Genomic DNA, 21,538 nt, shown 5'->3' with positions numbered 1-21,538 from the left:
TATCTGTCAGAAACCAGAGCGTACATCGATCTTGTGCCGAACGTGAGTCAGTGCAGGCAAACTGCTGTGTGCTAGGATATGTCACTGATATAAGAATTCGAACCGTTGGTGGTTTCGTGTAACGTCAATGCCGGGGGAGATGTGATCGGGCGCTGCTCAGGCGGTGCTCAGATGTTCAACACAAGCCGCCGGTCATACATATCGGAACAGAACGTGTATGGCGCGCGTCAGGACGTCGGCGTGTGCTCAACCACGTCTCGCACCACTTCTAGCCATGAAGTGGTGCTCCCCGCCCTATGTCCGTCCACTGTTCATGCCTGTGGTGGTCAGCACCCAGCGTGCGCGGCTGGCGCGACATGACGTGCGTGATCGCCGCCTTCATGCATGGGTCGCTGGGTCACCTGCGGCTGAGCGGGACGCAGCAGGGTCGGGGCATGTGAGCTATCCGTCACCGGCCGCTCCTGGCTCGTCCCGCCGTTATGCCGCCCCCGCCCCCGCCTCCGCAGCGGCCCCCTTCGGCCGCCGCCTCCGCTCTGACCTCCTCCGCGCGGGTCGGTCGGTCCGTCGCCGTCGGCTCCGCCGTGGAATCAGCCGACACAGTGGGACGCCCAGCTGGCGGTGCTGGACGGGAGGTGGTGAGACGTTCGGGGTAGCGGCGGCGGGGGGGGGGGGGGGGGGTGAGTGAGACGTTCGGGGTGGCAGCGGGGAGACGTTCAGGGTGGCAGCGGGGAGATGTTCGGGGTGGCAGCGGGGAGACGTTCGGGGTGGCAGCGGGGAGACGTTCTTGATCGCGGTGTTGTGAGAGGGTCGGCGGCGCGTCATGGCTTTCCTCCTCAAAACACCTTTTTGCGACAAGCAACTGCGATGACGTACTGAGACTCGCCGCCCTTCATTTCTGGCATTCGAAGTAGAGTATGAAATAGTCTCGTTGTGTTTGTGTTCGCTTCTCGTTTTTCGCAGTTTTGTTTCCCGGCCAGAGTCACGGCGCCTCCACCGTCGACCATTTGGGATCCAGGTTTCGTTGCTCTGGGTTTCTTGATACTGCCGATCATTTGAAGTGGAACGGATGAAAGGGTTTCCATCCAATTAAGGCCACGGGAATAACGGCGGATTTACGGGCGACTTTTTTGAAAATAATGTTTGTGACCTCGTTGACCACTTGGTTATCCTGTTGTAATGCAGCGCAGAAGTCATCGCTGGCTCCTGTTTAAGTTTCCTTTATTGTTAGGCATTACACTTAATCTTAAGCATCTGAAGGATTGATCTTAACATAACAATAATACTGACAATACTACGGACCATGTGACATTTTTTTTTAAAAGCTTCGCGCCATTTCCTTCTCTTTCATGTTCCAGCGCTGTTCGACCAGCTGGTCGGTGGGGAAATTGTTACCACCCCTGGGATCTAATAAAACACCCTTCGAGCCAATGGCTTAAGCTACTTCAAAGTTTCAGCGTTCTCAAATATGCAATAGGCTGTCTTGTGTCCAAAATGTGGTTGATCGTGCCTGCTAGGCCACATCAAAATGACATCACAAACACTTCCCAGATCCCGAATCTGGAGGTCATTAGTTTTTTTTTGTTGTTGTATTGTTTAATACCTTGCTGTCGTTTAACGACAATGGGTTCATATGCGCACAATGACGTCATTCGAAGTGAAGCCAGGCCACCCTAATCTTATGCGAGAGCCGTCATTGGTGAAAATTGCCCATCTATTTTGGTGATGTAGTGCCGAAATAAGGGCAAAAGGGTATTTGCGTGGTATTTGAAAGCTCTGTCTATGCATGCAGGATATACGCGTTCCTGAACGATGTAGTATAGCGGGTCATTCCTGGTCAGTTTGGTAGTAAGATATGTACCCGATTCGCGGCTGATTTTGTTTCCAGGTACGTTGTTTTGTTTGTGACCTGAATGTCTCTTTCCTGTACGTTCTTGCCCCATACACAATGCGTGCTTGACCATGTTTGGGGCCATCATGAGTCAGTTTGGGTGGATTGCTTCTTTGCAGATTTGTGGAAACGTGTGACGCAATTTTTTTCACGCTGTTGGAGGGCAACGCTTGGGGTACAATGTAGCTATGGGATACGTGTATTGTCATGATATTTGCTAGATCATATGTGAACCCATGTAAGATCATCATTGACCTCCATAAAAAAGATTGCTCTGTTTTTGAGTCCCGAGGTCATTCTACACCACAAGCATGTCGTTTGACACCTGTTGTCCGGTTTTGCATACCTTGTCTGGGCGCAACGTTCTTACATGGGCAACAATAAGGGAATGGAATTTCAAAACGCTGCTTATGTCTGACCTGGTAATGTTTCAGCCACTAGGCCTACATCTAACATGGAATGGTCAAAACAATCTATGGAATGGTTTGACTTGTCCCTGACATTTCACTCCACTAACCAAGATCACTACTCCCATTGAAGTTAACGGATGTATATCCGACCATCGTAACAATACATGCTCTTGGGCACTGAAGCATGTATCTTACAAATAAGAAGTTGCCCAGGATATGCGAGAATATGGGAATGTGACCTGTCCTGCAACGCCGTCCGTGACCTTGAGGATACCGAGCAGTGTTTTGTAAACCAAATTTTTTATTTTTTATTTCATCGGGCCATCGAACCACATCTTTTCCGCGACCTGACCTGATCGATCCTGATTGATTGATCTGATTGATCTGATCTGATTGATCCGGCCTGATTGATCCTGACTCGGAAGAACCAAAGGCGAGCATGTCGAAACATGCAAAAGTGTAACATTTTGATATACAACTCTACTGTGTTGAGGCCGTGGGCTCTTTATAGGACCTGACGAAGGCGGCGAACTGGTTGCGGTTGCTCGTGTTGTAGTATTCTAAACCACTCTAATACATTTTGCAACGTGAAAATTAACAGCTGTGCACGTGTAGAAAACAAAGCATCCAAAATACGACAAATGTGATTATCAAATGCGGTATTCGTTTTGGGTTTGTTGCTCAAGAAATTCTTGCTTCTTGTCCATGTACAATATCTCTGAGTTAATCACTTTGATGTAAAATTACCACGTGCATTTGTAAAGCTGTCGTTGAGCGCTGCGCCGTGCTCGTCCGTGACGCAGGAGTGTGAGCGCGACATGACCGCTCGCGAGTCCGTGACCTCTACCTGACTCGGCTCGGGCACTTCCTCCAGCTGGGAAGATGGATCCGTACATCAAGCGCTGTGCCAACACGCGACTGTGCTCCGCCGAAAAGCTAATGTACATATGCAAAAACCAGCTCGGCATCGAGAAGGAATATGAACAGAAAGTTCTACCGGAGGGCAGGTGAGGTTTGCGCTGGCGCAACGTTGTTGTTTGTAAGATGGAGGCTGCCTTGTGCAATAGTGTTTTCGTGCTTCTTCATGTATTGCAGGCTGCACTGCCAATCAATTTTGGCGATTATATGGCGTTCGTAATATGTTGTGCTGTTAGTGACAAGTATGAATTGGTGTTGGAGGTTGTCATGCCGTTCTGTCTTTGGTGCAATGACCTGTTTGCTGTGTTTGTCATGTGCCGTGGTACGTTGATATAACTATTGATTTATTCTGTTGTTTCACTAATTATCGGACATTTCCCCTTTTACTGTAATTCCCGCAGACCTGTAGAGGAAAGTTAGTGCTACGCTTCATGCATTTTATATCCATGATAGATATCCATGATAGATTGGTGCTCGTAACACCATCGCGCCAAGTCTAATCGCACCAAAAAATAAATCAACGGCATGTCTCATGCTGGAACTTAGTGATTTTATTCCTACCGATGTAACGGTACGGACGATTTTAAAATGAGGCTCATGTACACAGAGCAGACGTGTTGACACAAAATGTCGATACGTCTAACCAGCGTTCCAAAGTTAAAATTGTACGATATACATGGATCCATTCTGGGAAAGGTTGACACTACTGAATGTTTGTCCTCTTTCAAGCCTGTTAATGAAATTCCAGCACGCGTCGTGCGAGTCGTTCATGTCAGCTGTCAATGACATGCCAGATCCACAAAATATTTCAACGTTTGTTAAGCAATTTGCGGAAGCCTGCTGAAAACCAATACCTGTTTTGTTTGAATTGGAAGGAGCGAGATGATGGCAGAAATGGACGCCATTACGTTTTATCGTGCGAAAACATGAGCTATTGGTTTTCACGATGGGCTGTCTCCTGATATCAGTTGTGTTTATTGTGAACATTCTTTTAGAAAGTTAGGTAGTTTAATTTTTTGCCTGGAGATACGCGATGTTCCATAACATATATTGCGGATCAAAATCAGGATACGTGGAAATGTTCTGCGAGCACCGCAGCACGTTTTTTAAGCACCGTGCTAATTTGTTGAAAGCTGAGCAGAGCACGTGCTACGCGTTTGCTAAAATCTTGACCTGTGACGATCGCAATGGCTGACCGGGAGGCTCACCCCGAACGCGTTCCCATAGTTCATTTGCTACCCAGTGTCAGTTCCATCCGATTTTTTTTTTAACCCTGGCTCCGCCCGACGTCCGCGTGCTGTAGGGGATCGGTTGAGATGTTTCCCCTGAGAGCCTTACCGTTACCCCCCCCCCCCCCCCCCCGGTAAGATGTACTGCGAGGGCACGGCACCCAGCTGGACCACCTCATGTGGGGCTAGCTCTCTGTCAGGATCACCGGGTAGGAACATTTCACTCAGCTTGGGTTTTCACCCAGGCCTGTCGAGGTTGGCTTTTCCTTCCCTCAGAGAAACCGGGATAGATATTTTATTTTGTCGATCCCATGTGTGGTTACTAGCCCCCCCTTCTTTTTTCTTCCGTCATGTCTATTTGGGGGGTGGGCTTTCCCCTTCTGTCGGGTCCTCGGGTGTGGGTATTCGTGAGCGATCAGGTCCACCTGGGTGACTGTTTCCCTCTGTCAGGTCTACGTTGGGTGGGCTTCTCAGTCACGTCTGACGGGGATAGATGTTTTCTCACTTTATTTCCATTTAGGGTGGGTGTTTCCCTCAGTCAGGTCCGCGCGAAGAATGCCCCCCCCCCCCCCCCCCGCCTTCGTAAAGACCTGAAGCTGCCACTTCCGTCTCCTGGAAGCTGAACCGGACATTTACTGAGACCCCTCTGCGACCAGGATGGACCAGGCCGCACTGGTCGACGACCCCAACCCGTGACTGCCGCCCGCCGGTGGCCGCGGCCGGCGGGCGCCTGACCGTTGCGTGTCCGTGTGCGCCGTCAGGTTCCTGGTGGACGGCTTCCTGTGCGTGTTCGACGTGAGCGAGGTGTCCGGCCGGCCTCTGTCGCGCCAGGTGGAGCTCACCGTCCAGGTACGGCCGGTCGGCGACAGGCTCACCGGCGACGGCGGTGGCGGCGGCCATCGACCGGCCGCTCGGGCCCGGCTCCCCCGGCGCCGGCGGCGGCGGCTCGCTGTACAGGGCGCTCTTCGCGCCGCTCTGCGTGTTAGGGCTGGGCGATAGCCGCACAGGCTGTCGCGGACCCACGCGCGTTAGCAACGCGTGGTGCTAGCAGTCTTACGAGAATCTCGAATTCATTCGTATGATACGTACAAACAATTCAAGAGCCTTGTGGCATTCACAGCATTTAGCGTACCGCCTTTCGTCAGTCGACAACAGCCTCGACTACAGTCACGTGGAAGAACCCCCAATAGTCCCTGCCGGGTGCGCTGTCACTCGCCATTGGCGTCCCAGTCCGCGACGGCTACCGTGGCGGTTAACGAGCCGGCGCTGGCCGTTTCAGATCCTGAACAGCCTGGTGCGCACCAAGAAGCCCGTCGTGCTGGTCACCACCAAGAACGACGAGGCCAAGGAGTCGCACCTGCGCGAGGCCGAGCGGCTGGCCAGCCGCAAGGAGTTCAAGGGCAACATCCCGCTGGTGGAGACGTCCGCTCACCACAGCGTCAACGTCGACCTGGCGTTCGTGACGCTGGCGCAGCTAATCGACCGTAGCCGCGGCCGCATCCGCATCGTGCCGTACCCGGAGGCGGCGCGCCAGCGCCGGGACGAGGCCGACCTCGTCTCGGACGCCTTCCAGTCGCTGGTGCGCGTACACGTGACCGACTGCCGCGCCACCTGGGCGTCGACCGTGCAGCGGCTGCGCGGCGCGCCCGCCTTCCACGAGTTCGTCGGCCTGCAGGGCCAGGAGGCGGCGCACCGGCTCTTTCGGCGCCACGTCAAGCGGCTGCGCGACGAGCACGTGTCGCGCCGCGTGCAGCGCTACCTGGCGGCGCTGCCGGACGTGTTCCGCGAGCTGTTCCCCGACCAGCGCGCGCTGCTCAGCTGCGGCTGGGCCGAGGTGCAGCAGAGTCTGCGCCAGCACCCGGACTTCGAGCGGCACTTTGTGGCGGCGCCCGAGGACCTGGCCTGGCTGGACCTCGACGTGGACGAGCTCTCCGACCCCCGCATTCCATTCGAGGTGCTGGCCAGCAGCGAGGCCGAGACGGCCTTCAAGAACTATCTCAACGCCATCCAGCAGGAGACGCGCCAGCAGGAGTGAGTACAGGGGTGCCTATTCGGGGTGGCGAATAGGGGAGGCGATTTTTTGTATGTGGGGAGAGACATCGGCCATGGCAAACACGCATGTGCCGCTTGCGATGACGTTACTACGTTGCAGGGAGATGAGGCTTGGTTGCGGTTACCATCTCCGCGATAACAATGATGATCCCGCCACTATTCTCCCAGCATTGGTTCTGTAATGCACCCATCTCGCTGTCGTGGCTGGTGACGCCTTCGGCAATATCGCGTGCGGCTGTGCCCTCCAAACCCAGTCGCCCACGCCTTCCGATCGCTCGAATGTCGCTGGGGGTGAGACATACACTTCGGAGTGGCGCGAGCCGTGTCCTCCGGTGCCACCAGCCGGCCGGCCGCCGACTGGGGGTCAAGCGCGCGGAACAGCCGCGGGTTGTCGCTCTAGTCCGCAGCTCTGAGGTTGTCTTTCCACCGTCGCGCCTGGCGCCTCGGTCATGACATGAGTGCGGTGTCCGGGTCCGCGTCCGGCCGCGGGTGCCGGCCCGATCTGTCCGTCAGAGGCCAGAGCACGTCCGGCCGTCACGCTGCCGAGGCCGGCGGCGTCGTCGGCCTCAGTCGGCAGCAATCGTCGGCGGCCGGTCTGCGAGCCGGCGCGCGCCTCTAAGCGCCGGCTCGCGGCGCCGCGTTGGTCGCGTTCGGGCGGCGGTCGCGGCGCGCCGGGCCGTCGGCGCCCCCCCCCCCCCCCGCCCGCGCCGCCGTCGGCCGGTCGTGAATCGCCGGCGCTGTCGGGCCGTGACCTGGCGGCCGGGCCGCCGCGCCGGCTTCCATTGAATTTCCGGCGGCGATCTATCGGCGCCGAGCGTGCTATCGACCTGGGGCCGCACCGACGGCGGACCCGGACCCGGTGTCGGTCGGAGACCCGGACCCCGGAGACCCCCCCGACCTGCGCCGGGCGGCGGTCCAGGGCGGAGGCCGAGGACCGGGCGGTGCGGACCGCTGACCCGGGCCCGGTGTCGGTCCGAGACCCGGACCCCGGAGACCCCGCCGACCTGCGCCGGGCGGCGGTCCAAGACGGAGGCCGAGGACCGGGGGTTACGGGTCGCTGACCCGGGCCGGAGATCGGCGAGTGACCTGGCGTCAGGGGTCAGGAGCTGGTCATGTGATGGTTGCGGTCCCGCGGTCCTCCGAGGCCCCTCGGCCTTATGTGGAGCGGCCAAGGCCGGGGCTGCACGGTCGAGGCCGCGCCTGGAGGGGCTGGCTGCGTGCCAATGGTCGTTCTCGAACAGCACGATGCTGGTCATATTAAATGCTAATGGACCTGTCACGTGAGTGATGGATCCTGTGCACGTGGATATCGGCCTTATGTTTTGCCATATATTATAGTCTGTTGGTCGTTGGCTTTCCTATCCGGTTCGCCGCTAGCTGTATCAGGCACTCTTGGGGCTGATGAACTTAACATGTGCAGCTGATCCATCTCCAAGCGTTTTTTTTGCAGCGGTGATGAGATGTCTTCCGTGGTTCCAGATATTTTTAGACGATCCGCGGAGTAGACGGTCAGAAAGGATGCGACCCGTGGAGCTGACGACATGCTAGGTGTCACATTTCATCTTGTTCTCTTTTAGGTCTCCATCATCAGCAACATGGAGTAGGGCAGGAACATTGCTTTGTTTTGCATGTTTCCTCTATACTAAGTGCAATGTGATTTCGGCCCCAAGCGTAACGCTGTGATGAGTGAAACATGGCAGATGAAATTAATAACAGCTAGCAGTACGCTGGCTTTACCGGACATGAGACAACGAAAACCGCATTTGCTTGTTAGTTGTGTTTTTGTTTGGCAATGTTTTGTGGCGCTGTAAGGTGGGGGTTGCATGTGTTGCATAGCCGGGACCAGCGGCGCCTTTGTGCCAGAGTCCGTGCATTGTCCATTCGTGGGGCGGAGCGCGGGCGTATCGATCCCTGTGGCCGTCCGCTGCCGGCGGCTCGGTCGGCCGACCTTCGTGGCACCCGCCCACCGACCGTCCGGCTCCCGGTCCGGACCGTCCCGCTCCGGTGACGTACCGTCCCGGGTCTGATGGCGGACCGTCCAGCTCCCGATCCGGACCGCTCAGGTCCGGTGACGGCCCGTCCCGAGTCTGATGACGGACCGTCCAACTCCCGGTCCGGACCATTCGGCTCTGGTGACGGACCGTCCCGCTCTGGTGACGGGCCGTCCTGGTCTGGTGACGGACCGTCCCGCTCTGGTGACGGGCCGTCCCGGTCTGGTGACGGACCGTCCTGGTCTAGTGACGGACCGTCCCGCTCTGGTGACGGGCCGTCCTGGTCTGGTGACGGACCGTCCCGCTCTGGTGACAGGCCGTCCCGGTCTGGTGACGGACCGTCCCGGGTCTGGTGACGGATCGTCTCGCTCTGGTGACGGATCGTTCCGCTCTGGTAACGGACCGTCCAGCTCTAGTAGTGGACTGTCCGGCTTTGGTGACAGACCGTCTCACTCTGGTGACGGACCGTCCTGCTCCGGTGACGGACCGTCCGGCTCTAGTGATGGACTGTCTGGCTTTGGTGACGGACCGTCCCATTCTGGTGACAGACCGTCCGGCAACGGTGGCAGAAGTCGATTTCGTAGCGTGGGCTTGGTTCCAGCGTGCTCGAGGCCGCCGCCCATGTCAAGCCCTCCCTTGCGTCCGACGAGGGTGACGCCTCTCATATGTGTGGATACACCTGGGCCATTCCAGCTGCGGTGCTGGTGCCCCAATCCCCAGGGCTGTGGCATTCCTGGGTGAACGAGGACTAACCGTAATGGCAAACAGGCAACCCAGTGCAATGTGCGTTGAAAGTTGGAAGTCCGGAGCCCGTGGTGACGGGCCTAGTGTTGGACGTACTGATCAAGGTCTTGGCCGTCGTCAAAGTGATGCACCCCGCCTAAAGTGTATGGTTGAATGTTTTTGCTGAGCTGTACGGCCAAAAGCAAGGTACAGGTGTTTGGTGGACTGTTTGTGCTTGAGAAGAAAAATTATGCAGACCTAAAACGTATGGTTGAATGTTTTTACTGCACTGTAAGGCTAAAAGCAAGGTACAGGTGTTTGGTGGACTTTTTGTGTTTGAAAAGGGATGATTCTGGTGACTTACGTAATACTGGTCGAGTGTTCGTCATCTTGAATTTGGGAGCCCAGTGTTGTATGAATGGCAAACACTTCTAATCTGGGCTTTTATTTGAAACGCTACCTAGGATGCCGAAAAGGTAATTATACCACGTATATTGTGATAGTTCCTCGCACTATCTGTTGTTAATTTGCATGTCCTGCGCTTTTTCAGAACCTACGCATGTGGTGTAATGTACATGCTATTTGAATGATTTGTGGATTTTAAGGTTTGACGCTGAAAAGCAATTGTTTTGGTTTTATGCCTTGACACATTTTGTTCATGTAGTCATAGGATCTTGCTAATGCTGCCAGAGGGCATCTGTAGATATTATATTCAATTCCTAGTGTTGTTTCGCTCCCCATATTCTACAGGACGAGTACAATGCTTGAGTCTCGCCGGCATGCCTCTGCTGCGTCCTCCCGCGTTCAGCACTCGCCTGGAGACACCCTGGCTCTGACGGCCATGCCGCTGGCAAACTGCTCGCCCATGCCGCTGAGCGCGACGCGGTCGCTGCTGAATGTGTGCAGTCCCGGCCGCGGTTCAGGCGGTGCAGTGCGCGGCCGCCGTGCAGTGCGGTGCGACCAGCATGCGTGCGCGGCGTGGTGGGGACATGGTCTGGCACGCTCAGGCGCGCTGGTGGCCGGCGACGGATGGGGTCCGGCTCCGCCCGACCGGACGCCGCTCAGCCGTCAACAGCGGCCAGGGCGCGCGGCCAGCATGCGTGCGCGGCGTGGTGGGGACACGGTCTGGCACGCTCAGGCGCGCTGGTGGCCGGCGACGGATGGGGTCCGGCTCCACCCGACCGGACGCCGCTCAGCCGTCAGCGGCGGCCGGGGCGCGCGGCCAGCATGCGTGCGCGGCGTGGTGGGGACATGGTCTGGCACGCTCAGGCGCGCTGGTGGCCGGCGACGGACGGGGTCCGGCTCCACTCGACCGGACGCCGCCCAGCCGGCACGGGGGACGGGGGGCGGAGGGCTGAGGAGGTCCAACGGACTGTCAAGTACTGAGGGCGGCGCACAAGAGGAGCCGGTCTCTGAGGTGCAGGCCGTGTCGTGTGTAGTGCAGGACTGCATGTGGCACGGTCAGTGGTCTGACATGCGCCGGGACGTCGGCTGTCTGTTGTTGTGGGCTCCTCGAGCTGTGCCGCGGCCCTGAACAGTCAGCGCACTCGGCCTCTCACTACTGCGCGAGCTCGCGGCCGCCGCCGCCGCGTCCTGTCGCCTCGTCCCTCGCGGCACAGCAAGCGCCGATGGTGGCAGGCCCGCGCGACGCCCGCCTCTTCCAGACGCGGGTGGGATGGCCGCGCTGTGAACCGGCGCTGCTGAGACTGACCTGTGACCTGACCGGTGACCCGACCCGTGACCAGCGCCGGTCGCGGCCGCCGCTGACACGCCGTCGCCGCTGCCGCAGGCTGCGGCGCCAGTTCAAGCAGCTGCTGGAGGAGACCAGCTATGTGACGCCCGGCAAGTCCCTGTCGGAGGTGCGCGTGCTGTTCCTGGGCCGGGAGTGTTTCGAGAGTCTGGCCGAAGACGAGCGACAGGAGATCTACGACATCCACCAGCGGCACATACTGGAGAAGGCCAGAGCCAACTTCCAGGTCAGTGGTCGGTGCAGGGCGGCCTGCGCGGCGCTGGCGGCGAGACATCAGGACCGAAGCACGCTGCTCTCTCCGTGACCGCCGGCTCATCACATTATCTGTCCGGTGGCATGTACAAATTGTAATGGCCTTGCTCATCGCAGTGTGTCGGACAGGATACTCAGATAAAGAGCCGTGGCGATGGGCAGGCGGTTGCAGTGTAGTTTTTGTCCTGCGTTCTAACTCGGCACCACCATGCCCATGCTGTGGCGTGATGACCGCTCTGTGCCGTGCCCTGGCGCGCGACTGCTCTGCTCTGCCCTGACGCCGGGATCTCACTCCCTGCCGTGACGGAGGGCCGCTGCCGTGGCGTGGGGCCGCTGCCGTGACGTGGAAGTGCTGCCGTGACGTGGGTCCGCTGCCGTGGCATGGGGCCGCTGCCGTGACGTGGGGCCGCTGCTGTGACGTGGGACCGCTGCCGTGGCGTCGGCCGCTGCCGTGAGCGGGCGGTCCGCTGCCGTGACGTCGGCCGATGCCGGGACGTGGGACGCTGCCGTGACGTGGGGCCGCTGCTGTGACGTGGGACCGCTGCCGTGACGTCGGCCGCTGCCGTGAGCGGGCGGTCCGCTGACGTCACCGACCGCCGTCGCCAGGAGCTGCTGCTGGAGCGAGCCGACCTCTTCTACAGCATCTCACCGGCCGGTGGCGGCGGCGCCCTCACCCAGGACCAGATGAAGGACATCACCGAGCTGCTGCAGGAGGATGTCAGGTCTGTTTGTCAACATGGTGAGGTCGCCACGCCAAGATCATGACGTATACCACCGGGGGTCTCCTTTGTCTTAGTTCGGTCATGTGGCGAGGCGAAAGAAAAGTGAAGCAAATGTGTCGATGAGTAATGCTGCGCATCAGATGCTCGTTACGAAAGGTCATGTTTGTTCATGCGGTGCGAGAAACTGCGTTTGGTGAGCTGCACAGATGCTCAACGGTGAACCACCACTGTAAACATTGTTAGCCGTGAGGTGGTCTGGTAAGCCAGAAGAGGCTTGGCAGTTACGTAGCCACCTAGTTGATGCATATAGTGTAGCAGCCTGCAGCGCGCATCAGTGGTGTCCGACCGGGCGCCGACACAGAGCACTGCCCAGCGGACCGGATCGAGAGGGGTGTGCGTCACGTTTGGTGTTTTGTGGTTAGCTCATGGGGAGTGAAACAGTCTTGCTGCAAGTGACTTGAGGTGGTCTCTGTCGTAACCCTCGCCAGGATCCTCGCTGTGCCTCGATCCTGATCCTCCCTGGTGTAGCAGCCACCGGTTTTTTCGGAGTATCCGCGCAATGTTCGACGCAGCATGATGGAGTAATGAGTCATACATGTCAATAGCTGTGGCTCTATGATGTCTTGAACGTGGAGTAACAACTACGATACAGCAGGCTGGCAATCGCCTATTGATGTAAGGCAACGGACATATTGTGATGTGTGCAGTGGGACATCAGATTATTGTCGGTTACGAGAGGTGAACATAGGTTTTCCTTTTTACTACCTGTGATGCATTTTCCCCATAACTTTCGACCCATTTGCGACGTTACATAGTCTTGCTTAGCTTAGATGCACTAAATACTTTGGGTCGCCTTTATCGTTTTTTCACAAGTGAAACCAAAGACGCAAACGGCCCAGCACCGCTTTGGTTAGCTGCCCGGCACAATGGGCGTCCAACATTCCCTGTAGCTGACCTCAGCCGTGTGCCGCCGGCGACTAGCGCCCACTCACCGGCCACCCCTGCCCCAGGTACAAGCTGCTGGACCGGTTCGAGCAGGAGCGGACGCTGCTGCTGCTCCAGCACCTGGGCTTCCTGCACCGGCCGCGCGCCGACCGCTGTCCGGCCGGACCCTACTGCATGGACCTGCTGGTGGCGGCGCTGCTGGCGGCGCGGCCGGCGCCGCCGCCGGGCGCCTCCGCTGCCGGCACGCACTGGGTGTTCGGCGGCAGCGACTCGCCCGTGCACAGCCTCAACGTGGTGCTGGTGGGCACCGAGGGGTCGGCGGACCGGCTCACGCAGATGTTCAGGGTCAGTGTTGGCTGGTGTTGAGAGTGGTGAGGTCACAGGACCGGGGGGGGGGGGGGGCACGTTGGTGGTCGGGGTCAGCGCTGGCTGGTGCTCAGAGTGGTGAGGTCACAGAACCGGGGGGGGGGGGCGGGGGCACGCAGATGTTCAGGGTCAGTGCTGGCTGGTGTTCAGAGTGGTGAGGTCACGGGACCGGGGAGGTCACACTGGTGTTCGGGGTCAGTGCTGGCTGGTGTTCAGAGTGGTGAGGTCACGGGACCGCGGGTCACGCTGGCGGTCAGGGTCAGTGCCGGCTGGTGTTCAGAGTGGTGAGGTCACGGGACCGGGGGTCACGCTGGCGGTCAGGGTCAGTGGCGATGGATGGGCATTGGCTTCCATGCAGGAGAACTGGTCGTAGTGGGATGATGCAGCTGATGCCATTTCGGTGGGAGTTACGCGGTAAGCGCCGGCGCGGTCCGAGGCCCGGGATCCGCAGTGATGGCGGCCACACAGCGCTCCGCCAGGGCCACGAACGGTGAGCACGGAGCGGCGGTCCCTCACACGTCCGTCCAGTGTCCGTCCAGGTCCTGCCCCTCTGCTCCCGTCCGTGGACGCCCGTGGTGTGCTGCCGGGGCTGATGCTCCGTGTGGCGCTGCTCCAGCTGCAGCTGGACGAGGACGAAGTGGAGATCGACGGCCAGTTGTTCAGCCTTGGCCTGCGCATCATCAGCGACGACACCAAGCTGACGCCGAGCGCCTTCTTCACGGCTGACTTCAGTCCGCACGGTAGGCGGCCGGGCGTTCCGGTGTCGTGACCGCCCGCTGTCGCGATTTGGTTGTCTACTTTGAGCTCGCCTGCGTGTGCTGGCTAGTGGAGTGCTCTCCTCAAGGGGTTGCGTGCGCCTGTGGGCTGACCGACATGTGGCCGCTGTGCGTGCTGTCCGCCAGGCTGCTTGTGCGTGTACTCGGGCGCCGCGTCGTTCGAGTACATCCGCCAGAGCGTGGAGAAGACGCTGCTAACCAGCCTGGAGGAGGAGGAGGACGGCCAGCCGCGGCCGCCGTTCCAGGGCCTGCCGCTGGTGCTGGTGCTGGCGGCCGACTCGCAGCTGGACAAGGCCGAGCTGGCCCAGCTGCGCCAGGAGGGCCGCAGTCTGGCCGACAAGTGAGTGGAAGAGCTCGTTGTCCGACCGACGGCGGTCCCCCTGGCTGTCCCCCTGGCGGCAGTGTAGCCGCGCTAGTCACTACACGCAGGCCGCCGGGCCTCCCCGGCCGCTCCTGCTGGCGTCGCACGTCCGAGCGTGCGCCGTGACCGTCGCGTCACGTCACGCCGTGCACGTATGCACTCGAGTCGCCAGCGCCTCGTCGGTCGGTCGATCGGTCTGTACTCGGGCCGGCCGGCCGTCCGTCCCGTCGCGCCGCCGCTGACCCCCGACGCCCCGCGTGTCGGCAGTCTGCAGTGTCCGTTCGTGGACTGCACGGCGCCGTCGGAGGAGGCGGCCGCCGAGCCGGACGCCGAGGACGCCGCCAGCGTCAGCATGAGCGACGACCGCCTGACGGCGGCGCTGGCCGCCCTGGTGCACAGCGTGCAGCAGCGCGCCGGCTCCGGCGGCGGGGCGCCACTGTACCCGGCCGGCCTCTCCGCGAGGGAGCCTGACATCAGGTAAGCGCCCGACGCCAGGCGAGAGACCGACAGGGAAGGGGTAACATCAGGGGAGGTCTGGACACCTGGTGATGGCCTGTACGCGAGGAGGCTGGACGTCAGGGGAGAGACCGACGGGGGAGGGGGTAACATCAGGGGAGGTCTGGACACCTGGTGACGGCCTGTCCGCGAGGAGGCTGGACGTCAGGCGAGAGACCGACGGGGGAGGGGGTAATATCAGGGGAGGTCTGGACACCTGGTGACGGCCTGTCCGCGAGGAGGCTGGACGTCAGGCGAGAGACCGACGGGGAGGGGGTAATATCAGGGGAGGTCTGGACACCTGGTGACGGCCTGTCCGCGAGGAGGCTGGACGTCAGGTGAGAGACCGCCACCAGGTGTGGGCCGGTGTGTCCGCCTAGCGGGGAAAGTGCTCAGTGCCCCTTCCGGTGCGTCATTTTGTCTGCGGTGTTCCAAAGCATGGGTCACACGCAGCGCCGATCTCGCCGCCGTTGCAGCAACCTTGCTGAATAGTTGTCTCACCCCGGATGGGATTTTTTCAGGATAATAATGTGCCTCTTCTGCGGTGATCCGTACTCGGTCGAGAATGTGGTCGGCGCCATTCTGTCAAATCAAACTTGTCAAACGCACGAGAAGAGCTCCGTCATACTGGACACCTTTCTTGGTAAGTCGGGCCCAGCGTCCTGTCCGGCTCCGACGACAGACTGCCGTGAGCGGCAGGCGGGCTAGGACTGGCCGTGCAAGATATGTCGGTGCTGTCACCCGGCCAGTGCGCATATGTTTCCCAGAGATTTGATGCGCCAGCTGACGCGGAATGCTGATAGTTTAGTGGTTCAGCTGCGCGTCCGGGACACGAGAGGGACGGGGTTCTGCTGTCCGCAGGCCTGCTCTTGCCGTCAGGGCTTCACGCAATACAGTCTCAGGAGCGTGGTGAGTGCGTTGTAAAACTCCAATGGCGACGACGATGACGATGATGGCAGACAAGCGTCGTTGCGCGTGCGGTCCTCCCGCCATGAAATACAAACCGCTATGCACAACCAACGTCGTCATCTTCCCTGGGCTTGTTTCGCTCCGTCCAGAGTCCGGGTCCGGAGATGTGTCCGGAATCCGGAGTCCGGAGTCCGGAGTTGGTAGTCCGGATTCCGGAGTCCGGAGTCCGGAGTCTGGAGATGAGTGCGGAGTGGGGACGCTATTTCGGCGCCTGTGCCGGCAGGCGACTGCCGACGCCGGGTGGAGGTGATCATCAGCTCGTACCACGGCGCTGCCGCCTACCAGGACGAGATGGTGCACGGCTTCGTCCTGGTGTACAGCACCAAGCGGCGGGCGTCGCTCAACAACCTCAAGTAGGCTGCCGCGCCGGCTCGCGCGCTCGCGGCCGGCCGCCGCGCGGTCCGTCTCGGGTCGCGTTGGACGGAAGTGACTTCGTGCTTGTCTATGGTGAAAGGACATTCATGGCTGATTTGTGAGGTGATGTGGTGGCGTGTTTATCTGCCTGATGCCGGTGTGTGTGTGCCTTGGCCGTACAATGCCACAGATGGTGGGCCAGCATCCACACCGTCGTCTCGCAGTGCTAATGCTGGCGACGGGCTGTCGCCTGTTCGCCACGCTGCGTCTCGCAGGCCCTATCCGGCAGCGGCTGACGGTAGCCGGGCGCACCGTGCGCCTCGTTGCAGCGTGTTCTCGGCGAGCGTGCCGCACCTGCCGATCCAGATCCTGGCGGTGACCGACTCGGGCGGCGCCAACGCGCTGTTCTCGTCCCAGCTGACGCACCAGCTCATCACCGAGGGCAACCACATCGCCGACCGGCTGCAGGCCCACTTCATGACCTCCACGTCCACCTGTCAGCAGAAGTCGGCCTTCTACCTCAGCTTCTTCAAGGAGGTGCGACAGGAGCCGGCCAGGAGGCTGGCGAGCTGGAGAGGGGAGGGGGGGGGGGGGAAGGGGGATGTTGCCGGGGATGGTGCTCGCGCGGCCGAGGCGCGCCTGCTGTGGCTCTGCACGGACCTCGGCATAAATTGAGTGCCTCTGGATTGGTCTCATTGGATGCGACTGGAGTTTGGGTGATGACCCCTGACCTACGACTGACCCACCTGTGGCTGCCACTGTCCCTTGGCGGACCCACCTGTGACTGACCCTGCCCATCACTGACCCACCCGTCACTGACCCACCCGTGACTGACCCACCTGTGACTGGCCCTGCCCACGACTGACCCTGTCCTTGGCTGGCCCACCCGTGACTGCCCCTGCCCGTGACTGAGCCACCCTAGACTGACCCCGGATGTCCGCTGCAGGTGTGGGAGAAGAAGCCGGAGATCGAGCAGGCGTTCGAGCTGGAGCGGGTGCGCCGGCTGCAGGAGGCGGACGAGGGGCCGGCGTTCCCGCGTGCCCTCACGCTCCACCAGCAGCTGGGCGCCGCCAGCAACGACGGGTACGTCCCCGGCTCCGTCTGGACCCACGCCAGCCCACACCCTGCCGTACCCAGACCCGAGCCATGACGAGCCCCAGCCCGTCACCGACTCAGGCTCATTGCTCACGCCTGGCAGAGTAGCGGTGCTCAGACTGGATCGACCGGTGCCAGACCGGCCCCGGCTCACTGACCGCGAGCTGTGAGGAGCTCATCGTTACGCCGGATCTTGGTCCGTCCCGTGGCGGTGAAGACGTGCTTGTGTGACAGTCTCTGCAGCACGGCAGCGGCTGATCTGAAACGACGTCCGTTCAGACCAGGCATGATGTTCAGACCAGACGCCCACCAGACACATGTTCTGACCAGGCGTTATGTGTGTCATGGTGATATTGAACAGCTGAGCGACTGCTGTGGCTTGGGACTGTCATTCAGCTGTGTGGCGGTCTGCACAGTGGTGCCCGGGTGACGACGTAAAGCGGTAGTGAGTGGCCAGTCATACGTGTGCCGTCGCGGCCCGGCGCCTGCTGCTGGACAGGAGCGGCTCGAGGCCGCCCTCTGCCTGCTACGAGCCATCTGACGTGTCCTGGCGAGCCGCTGGAGGCTGGAGCCGGCCCTGTGTGACCCGGCACTGGTCGGCAGGAGCGGCTCGGAGTTGTACGAGCGACTGCCGACGGACGGCTCGCTGGGCGACGAGCTGAACCTCTCGCCGACGCTGGACGAGCGGCCGCTGTCGGCCAGCGACGACGACAGCGAGCTGCTGGCCGAGCCGCCGACCCGGCGCCGACAGGCGAACGGCGAGCACGGGCCGCCCGGGCCCACGCCGACGGCCGCCCCGCGGACGCAGCCTCCAGCAGGGTGAGCGCGGCACGCCGGCGGACGCCGCGGGACGGCCGCGTACGGGGAGGGGGCGCGGGGTCCGCCGTCCGCCAGTGTCTCGGCGTCGGCGGCCACCGCCCAGTGCCGCGGCGCGCTGTGAGCGTGGTGGCGCGCGTGTGGGTGAGGGCGGGCTGGCGGCGCCGCTTCGGTGGGCCGCGCCGCGGCCCGGCCCGCTCGTCACGGTGGGCCGCCTGCTTTCAGAGCTGTTGTGTCAGTCGTACCCGAGCACGGAGTCGCTGCCGTCGTGTCTGTCGCAGCCGGCGCCGCGGCCGGCGCGCGCGCGCGCCCCCTTACGCCGCGCCTGCACCGAGCAGCTGCCGGCGCCGCCACCGCGCCTCCAGTTCTTCAAGGCCGAGAGTCTGGAGCTGGGTCGCCGCGCGCGTCCCGACACCGGTACACAGCCCGCCCTCACCCGCCCCGGCGCCGCCCCGTCCCGGGGCGCGCCCGCATGGCCCGCTTGTAGACGTTCCGTTGACGTTTTGATTTGTTCTGGGACGGAATGGTCGGGCGTTTGTGTTGCGGCTAGAGCAGTTCGAATGCTTGGCGTGTTGAGTTGCAGCAGATGGCAGGTGAGCAGGCGGTCGTCCCTTACTAGTACTGTCTGCTCCCGCTTCCGCCCTGTGTGAGTGTCCAGCGCTCGGACAGATGGACAGACTTCGCGAATGGTTACAGGGGAAACCAGCTTCTACGTCTACGCGCAGTTCGGTCGTCGTTCAGCACAACCAAGACTCCATAAGCATTATCGGAGTTGTATGACGCGTGGCCTGTTGATCACTGGCGCGTGCGCAAATCAACTGGATGAGTTCAGGGTTTTTGGGCGGATGAGCTGTTCTGAGTCAATGGGGACGTGGCTGTTACGCGGGCTGGGATAGCCTCTCTTGGGTCGTGGAGCCGGCCTGCACCGCCGGCGGCGGGGCGTCTGCCGTTGTGTGACGCGCTGTCTGGGCGGCAGGGTTCCGCGTGTTCCCGGCGCCCACCACGCCGCCGGAGCCGGCGCCGGGCGGCGGCGCCGACCTGCCGCGCGCCCATCAGCCGCCGCCCGCCGCCGCCCGTATCTCCAGCTCCGACTCGGAATGTAACCGGCCGTTTCTCCCCGTTTCTCGCTGTGCCCTCGGCCCGCCTGCTCCGTTCGTTCGTCCGTCCGTACGCCTGCGTGTCGTGGTGCGCATGCGCGGTCCGTCCGCGGTCGTCGCGTCACCCCTGCGGCGGCGGCGCGCACCGGCGCGCGCCGCGCCTCACCCTGTAGACGACAAGACAGTGCATGCCTCCACGCCGGGCCCGCAGGCGGCGGCCGCTGCTCCCGTAGACCGCGCCGCACGCTCGGCGCCCGCACCGGGCAGGCGGCGGGGTTAAAGGCTCGAGCCTGGCGCCGGCCGCCCCCGCTGCCACCGCGGAGTCGTCGCTCTCCAGCCGGGGCGCTGTGGGCTCTAGGCGGCCGCCGACGGGGTGGGGTGGTTCCGCAGCTGCTGCCGAGGGCTTCCGTATCACGTTGTATATTTTTTCAGCACAACGTCCCTGTAAATGGGTAATTTTCAGCCTGCTATTTTGAAACTATTTGTGTAACGGCTTAAAGGCCTGTGCAAGCAGACTTGACTCTGAATGAATATGTTACGATGGCATTCTTCACTTTCGCTGTTGTGTTAGACTGGCATGAAACTTTTGTTGATCTTAGACTTCCCAGTGCCTCAGAAGTTCATAAATGGTCAAGGTTAGAGGTGGGCCAAACGGCATAAAATCCAGCCGGAGGCAAACTAAGAGCATTCTGCCCAGCTGAGTCTGGTTGCATACTAGATATTAGCTCCACTCGCATGCCTGCATGTCGTGGCTGTGTGCGATGTCACCGGCTCGAGGTTCCAGAGCGGCAGACGGTATCACGCCATGTGATCTATAGGGTGTAAATCCATCAGGTTACAGCTGTAAATGTGCGCATCATTTGTGGGCTTTGGTTGGATTCCGCTCAGTGTTGTCTGAGGTTCGTCGTAGCACAGCTGCCGAGCTGGGTATTGCAAGCCCACGTCCTGAGTTGTTCTTCCCTGGCCAGGTTATTCGTCCCATTTGAACGCATTCCCCGTGCCATGGCTGGGACGAAGCAAACTGTATCAGCCGGGGTCACTGGCGTTGGAGCCTCTCGGCGTGAATTCCGTGGCCCCGGTGGACCGTTAGCTACGCAGCTAATGAGCTAATAGTTTTGTCGCACGCTCCTGCCGCATGGGCTCCCATGTGTGCCATGCAGTTGTTTGGTATCCACTGTTTGTAGTCTGCATCCACGCCACGTTCCTATCGTATGGTCGTGCCACAGCACTCACTGTTGAACCACTACAGCCGATGTCATCTGTGTAGATTCTGGCTGCTGGAAATGGCTGCTTTAGAATGGTGTTGATGATAATTGATGGAACAACTTCTCTCTTCCTGGCAGCCTCGAAGACTGGTTTGTGTTCATATCGGGCATGTCAAAGGTTTTTGGCGCTTGTTATTTTCGATGCTTTGCTCTGGGTTGGGATTATTCGGCTTAGGTAAGCCACGCTAGCTGGGTGTGTTTGACATGGAGCCCCCTCGTTCTGACGTGCCCTGGTGTGACAGGTTGGCTGAAGAAGTCTGGCGTAGGGCTGCCCCTGTTATGATGTGGCCGCGCTATGCTGATGACAGCAGTTTAGCGAGGGGCCGCCGCTTCCTGAGGCTGCAGCTGTCTGGCTGATATGAGGAGTCCACGTGGGAACGTTCTGTTGCGATTGTTTCAGACTGGCTGAGGGAGTCTGGTACATGGCCACTGTGCTATGTTATAACTGTACCGGGTTAGCTGGAGGATGATGCGGGGCCGCCATGGTCCGGTGCGGTGCCAGGCCACGCCACGCGCCTGGCCGTGAGCCGCCAGCCGTGACCGTGCCAGTCGTGACTGCCTAGCATGACTCCCGTGTTGTGATGTGACCGTACCAGGCGTGGCAGGCTGGCTGGAGGAGCCGTGACAGGAGCCTGGGGACCGCCGTGTTCTGACCGTGTGGCGGCGCCAGGCTGGCTGGAGGAGTCCCGTGTGAGGCCGCCGTGTTCTGACCGTGTGACGGCGCCAGGCTGGCTAGAGGAGCTCCGTGTGAGGCCGCCGTGTTCTGACCGTGTGACGGCGCCAGGCTGGCTGGAGGGGACTCGTGTGAGGCCGCCGTGTCCTGACCGTGTGGTGGCGCCAGGCTGGCTGGAGGAGCTCCGTGTGAGGCCGCCGTGTTCTGACCGTGTGACGGCGCCAGGCTGGCTAGAGGAGCTCCGTGTGAGGCCGCCGTGTTCTGACCGTGTGACGGCGCCAGGCTGGCTGGAGGGGACTCGTGTGAGGCCGCCGTGTTCTGACCGTGTGACGGCGCCAGGCTGGCTAGAGGAGCTCCGTGTGAGGCCGCCGTGTTCTGACCGTGTGACGGC

The 21,538-nt window shown here is 60.8% G+C and overlaps 1 protein-coding gene across 1 annotated transcript in view; it reads left to right on the top strand.

The window, feature by feature from the left end:
• The window catches only part of LOC119092425 (rho GTPase-activating protein 190), a 36,157-nt gene that overhangs the window by 5,034 nt on the left and 9,585 nt on the right, over positions 1-21,538 (top strand). Inside the window, exons 4-19 of the mRNA XM_037215387.1 lie at positions 3,173-3,305; positions 5,207-5,294; positions 5,725-6,476; positions 11,001-11,187; positions 11,820-11,935; positions 12,946-13,225; positions 13,863-13,986; positions 14,149-14,362; positions 14,651-14,860; positions 15,400-15,521; positions 16,071-16,200; positions 16,531-16,738; positions 17,148-17,284; positions 17,900-18,086; positions 18,394-18,513; positions 19,169-19,211. Of these exons, the coding sequence (XP_037071282.1) occupies positions 3,173-3,305; positions 5,207-5,294; positions 5,725-6,476; positions 11,001-11,187; positions 11,820-11,935; positions 12,946-13,225; positions 13,863-13,986; positions 14,149-14,362; positions 14,651-14,860; positions 15,400-15,521; positions 16,071-16,200; positions 16,531-16,738; positions 17,148-17,284; positions 17,900-18,086; positions 18,394-18,513; positions 19,169-19,211 (3,051 nt within the window). The remainder of the gene's footprint in view (positions 1-3,172; positions 3,306-5,206; positions 5,295-5,724; positions 6,477-11,000; positions 11,188-11,819; positions 11,936-12,945; positions 13,226-13,862; positions 13,987-14,148; positions 14,363-14,650; positions 14,861-15,399; positions 15,522-16,070; positions 16,201-16,530; positions 16,739-17,147; positions 17,285-17,899; positions 18,087-18,393; positions 18,514-19,168; positions 19,212-21,538) is intronic.

The sequence above is a fragment of the Pollicipes pollicipes genome, unplaced genomic scaffold, assembly GCF_011947565.3.
Source record: "Pollicipes pollicipes isolate AB1234 unplaced genomic scaffold, Ppol_2.1 Scaffold_3447;HRSCAF=4054_pilon_pilon_pilon, whole genome shotgun sequence".
NCBI classification, from domain to species: Eukaryota; Metazoa; Arthropoda; class Thecostraca; order Pollicipedomorpha; family Pollicipedidae; genus Pollicipes; species Pollicipes pollicipes.
This window is presented reverse-complemented; position numbering and strand designations above follow the sequence as displayed.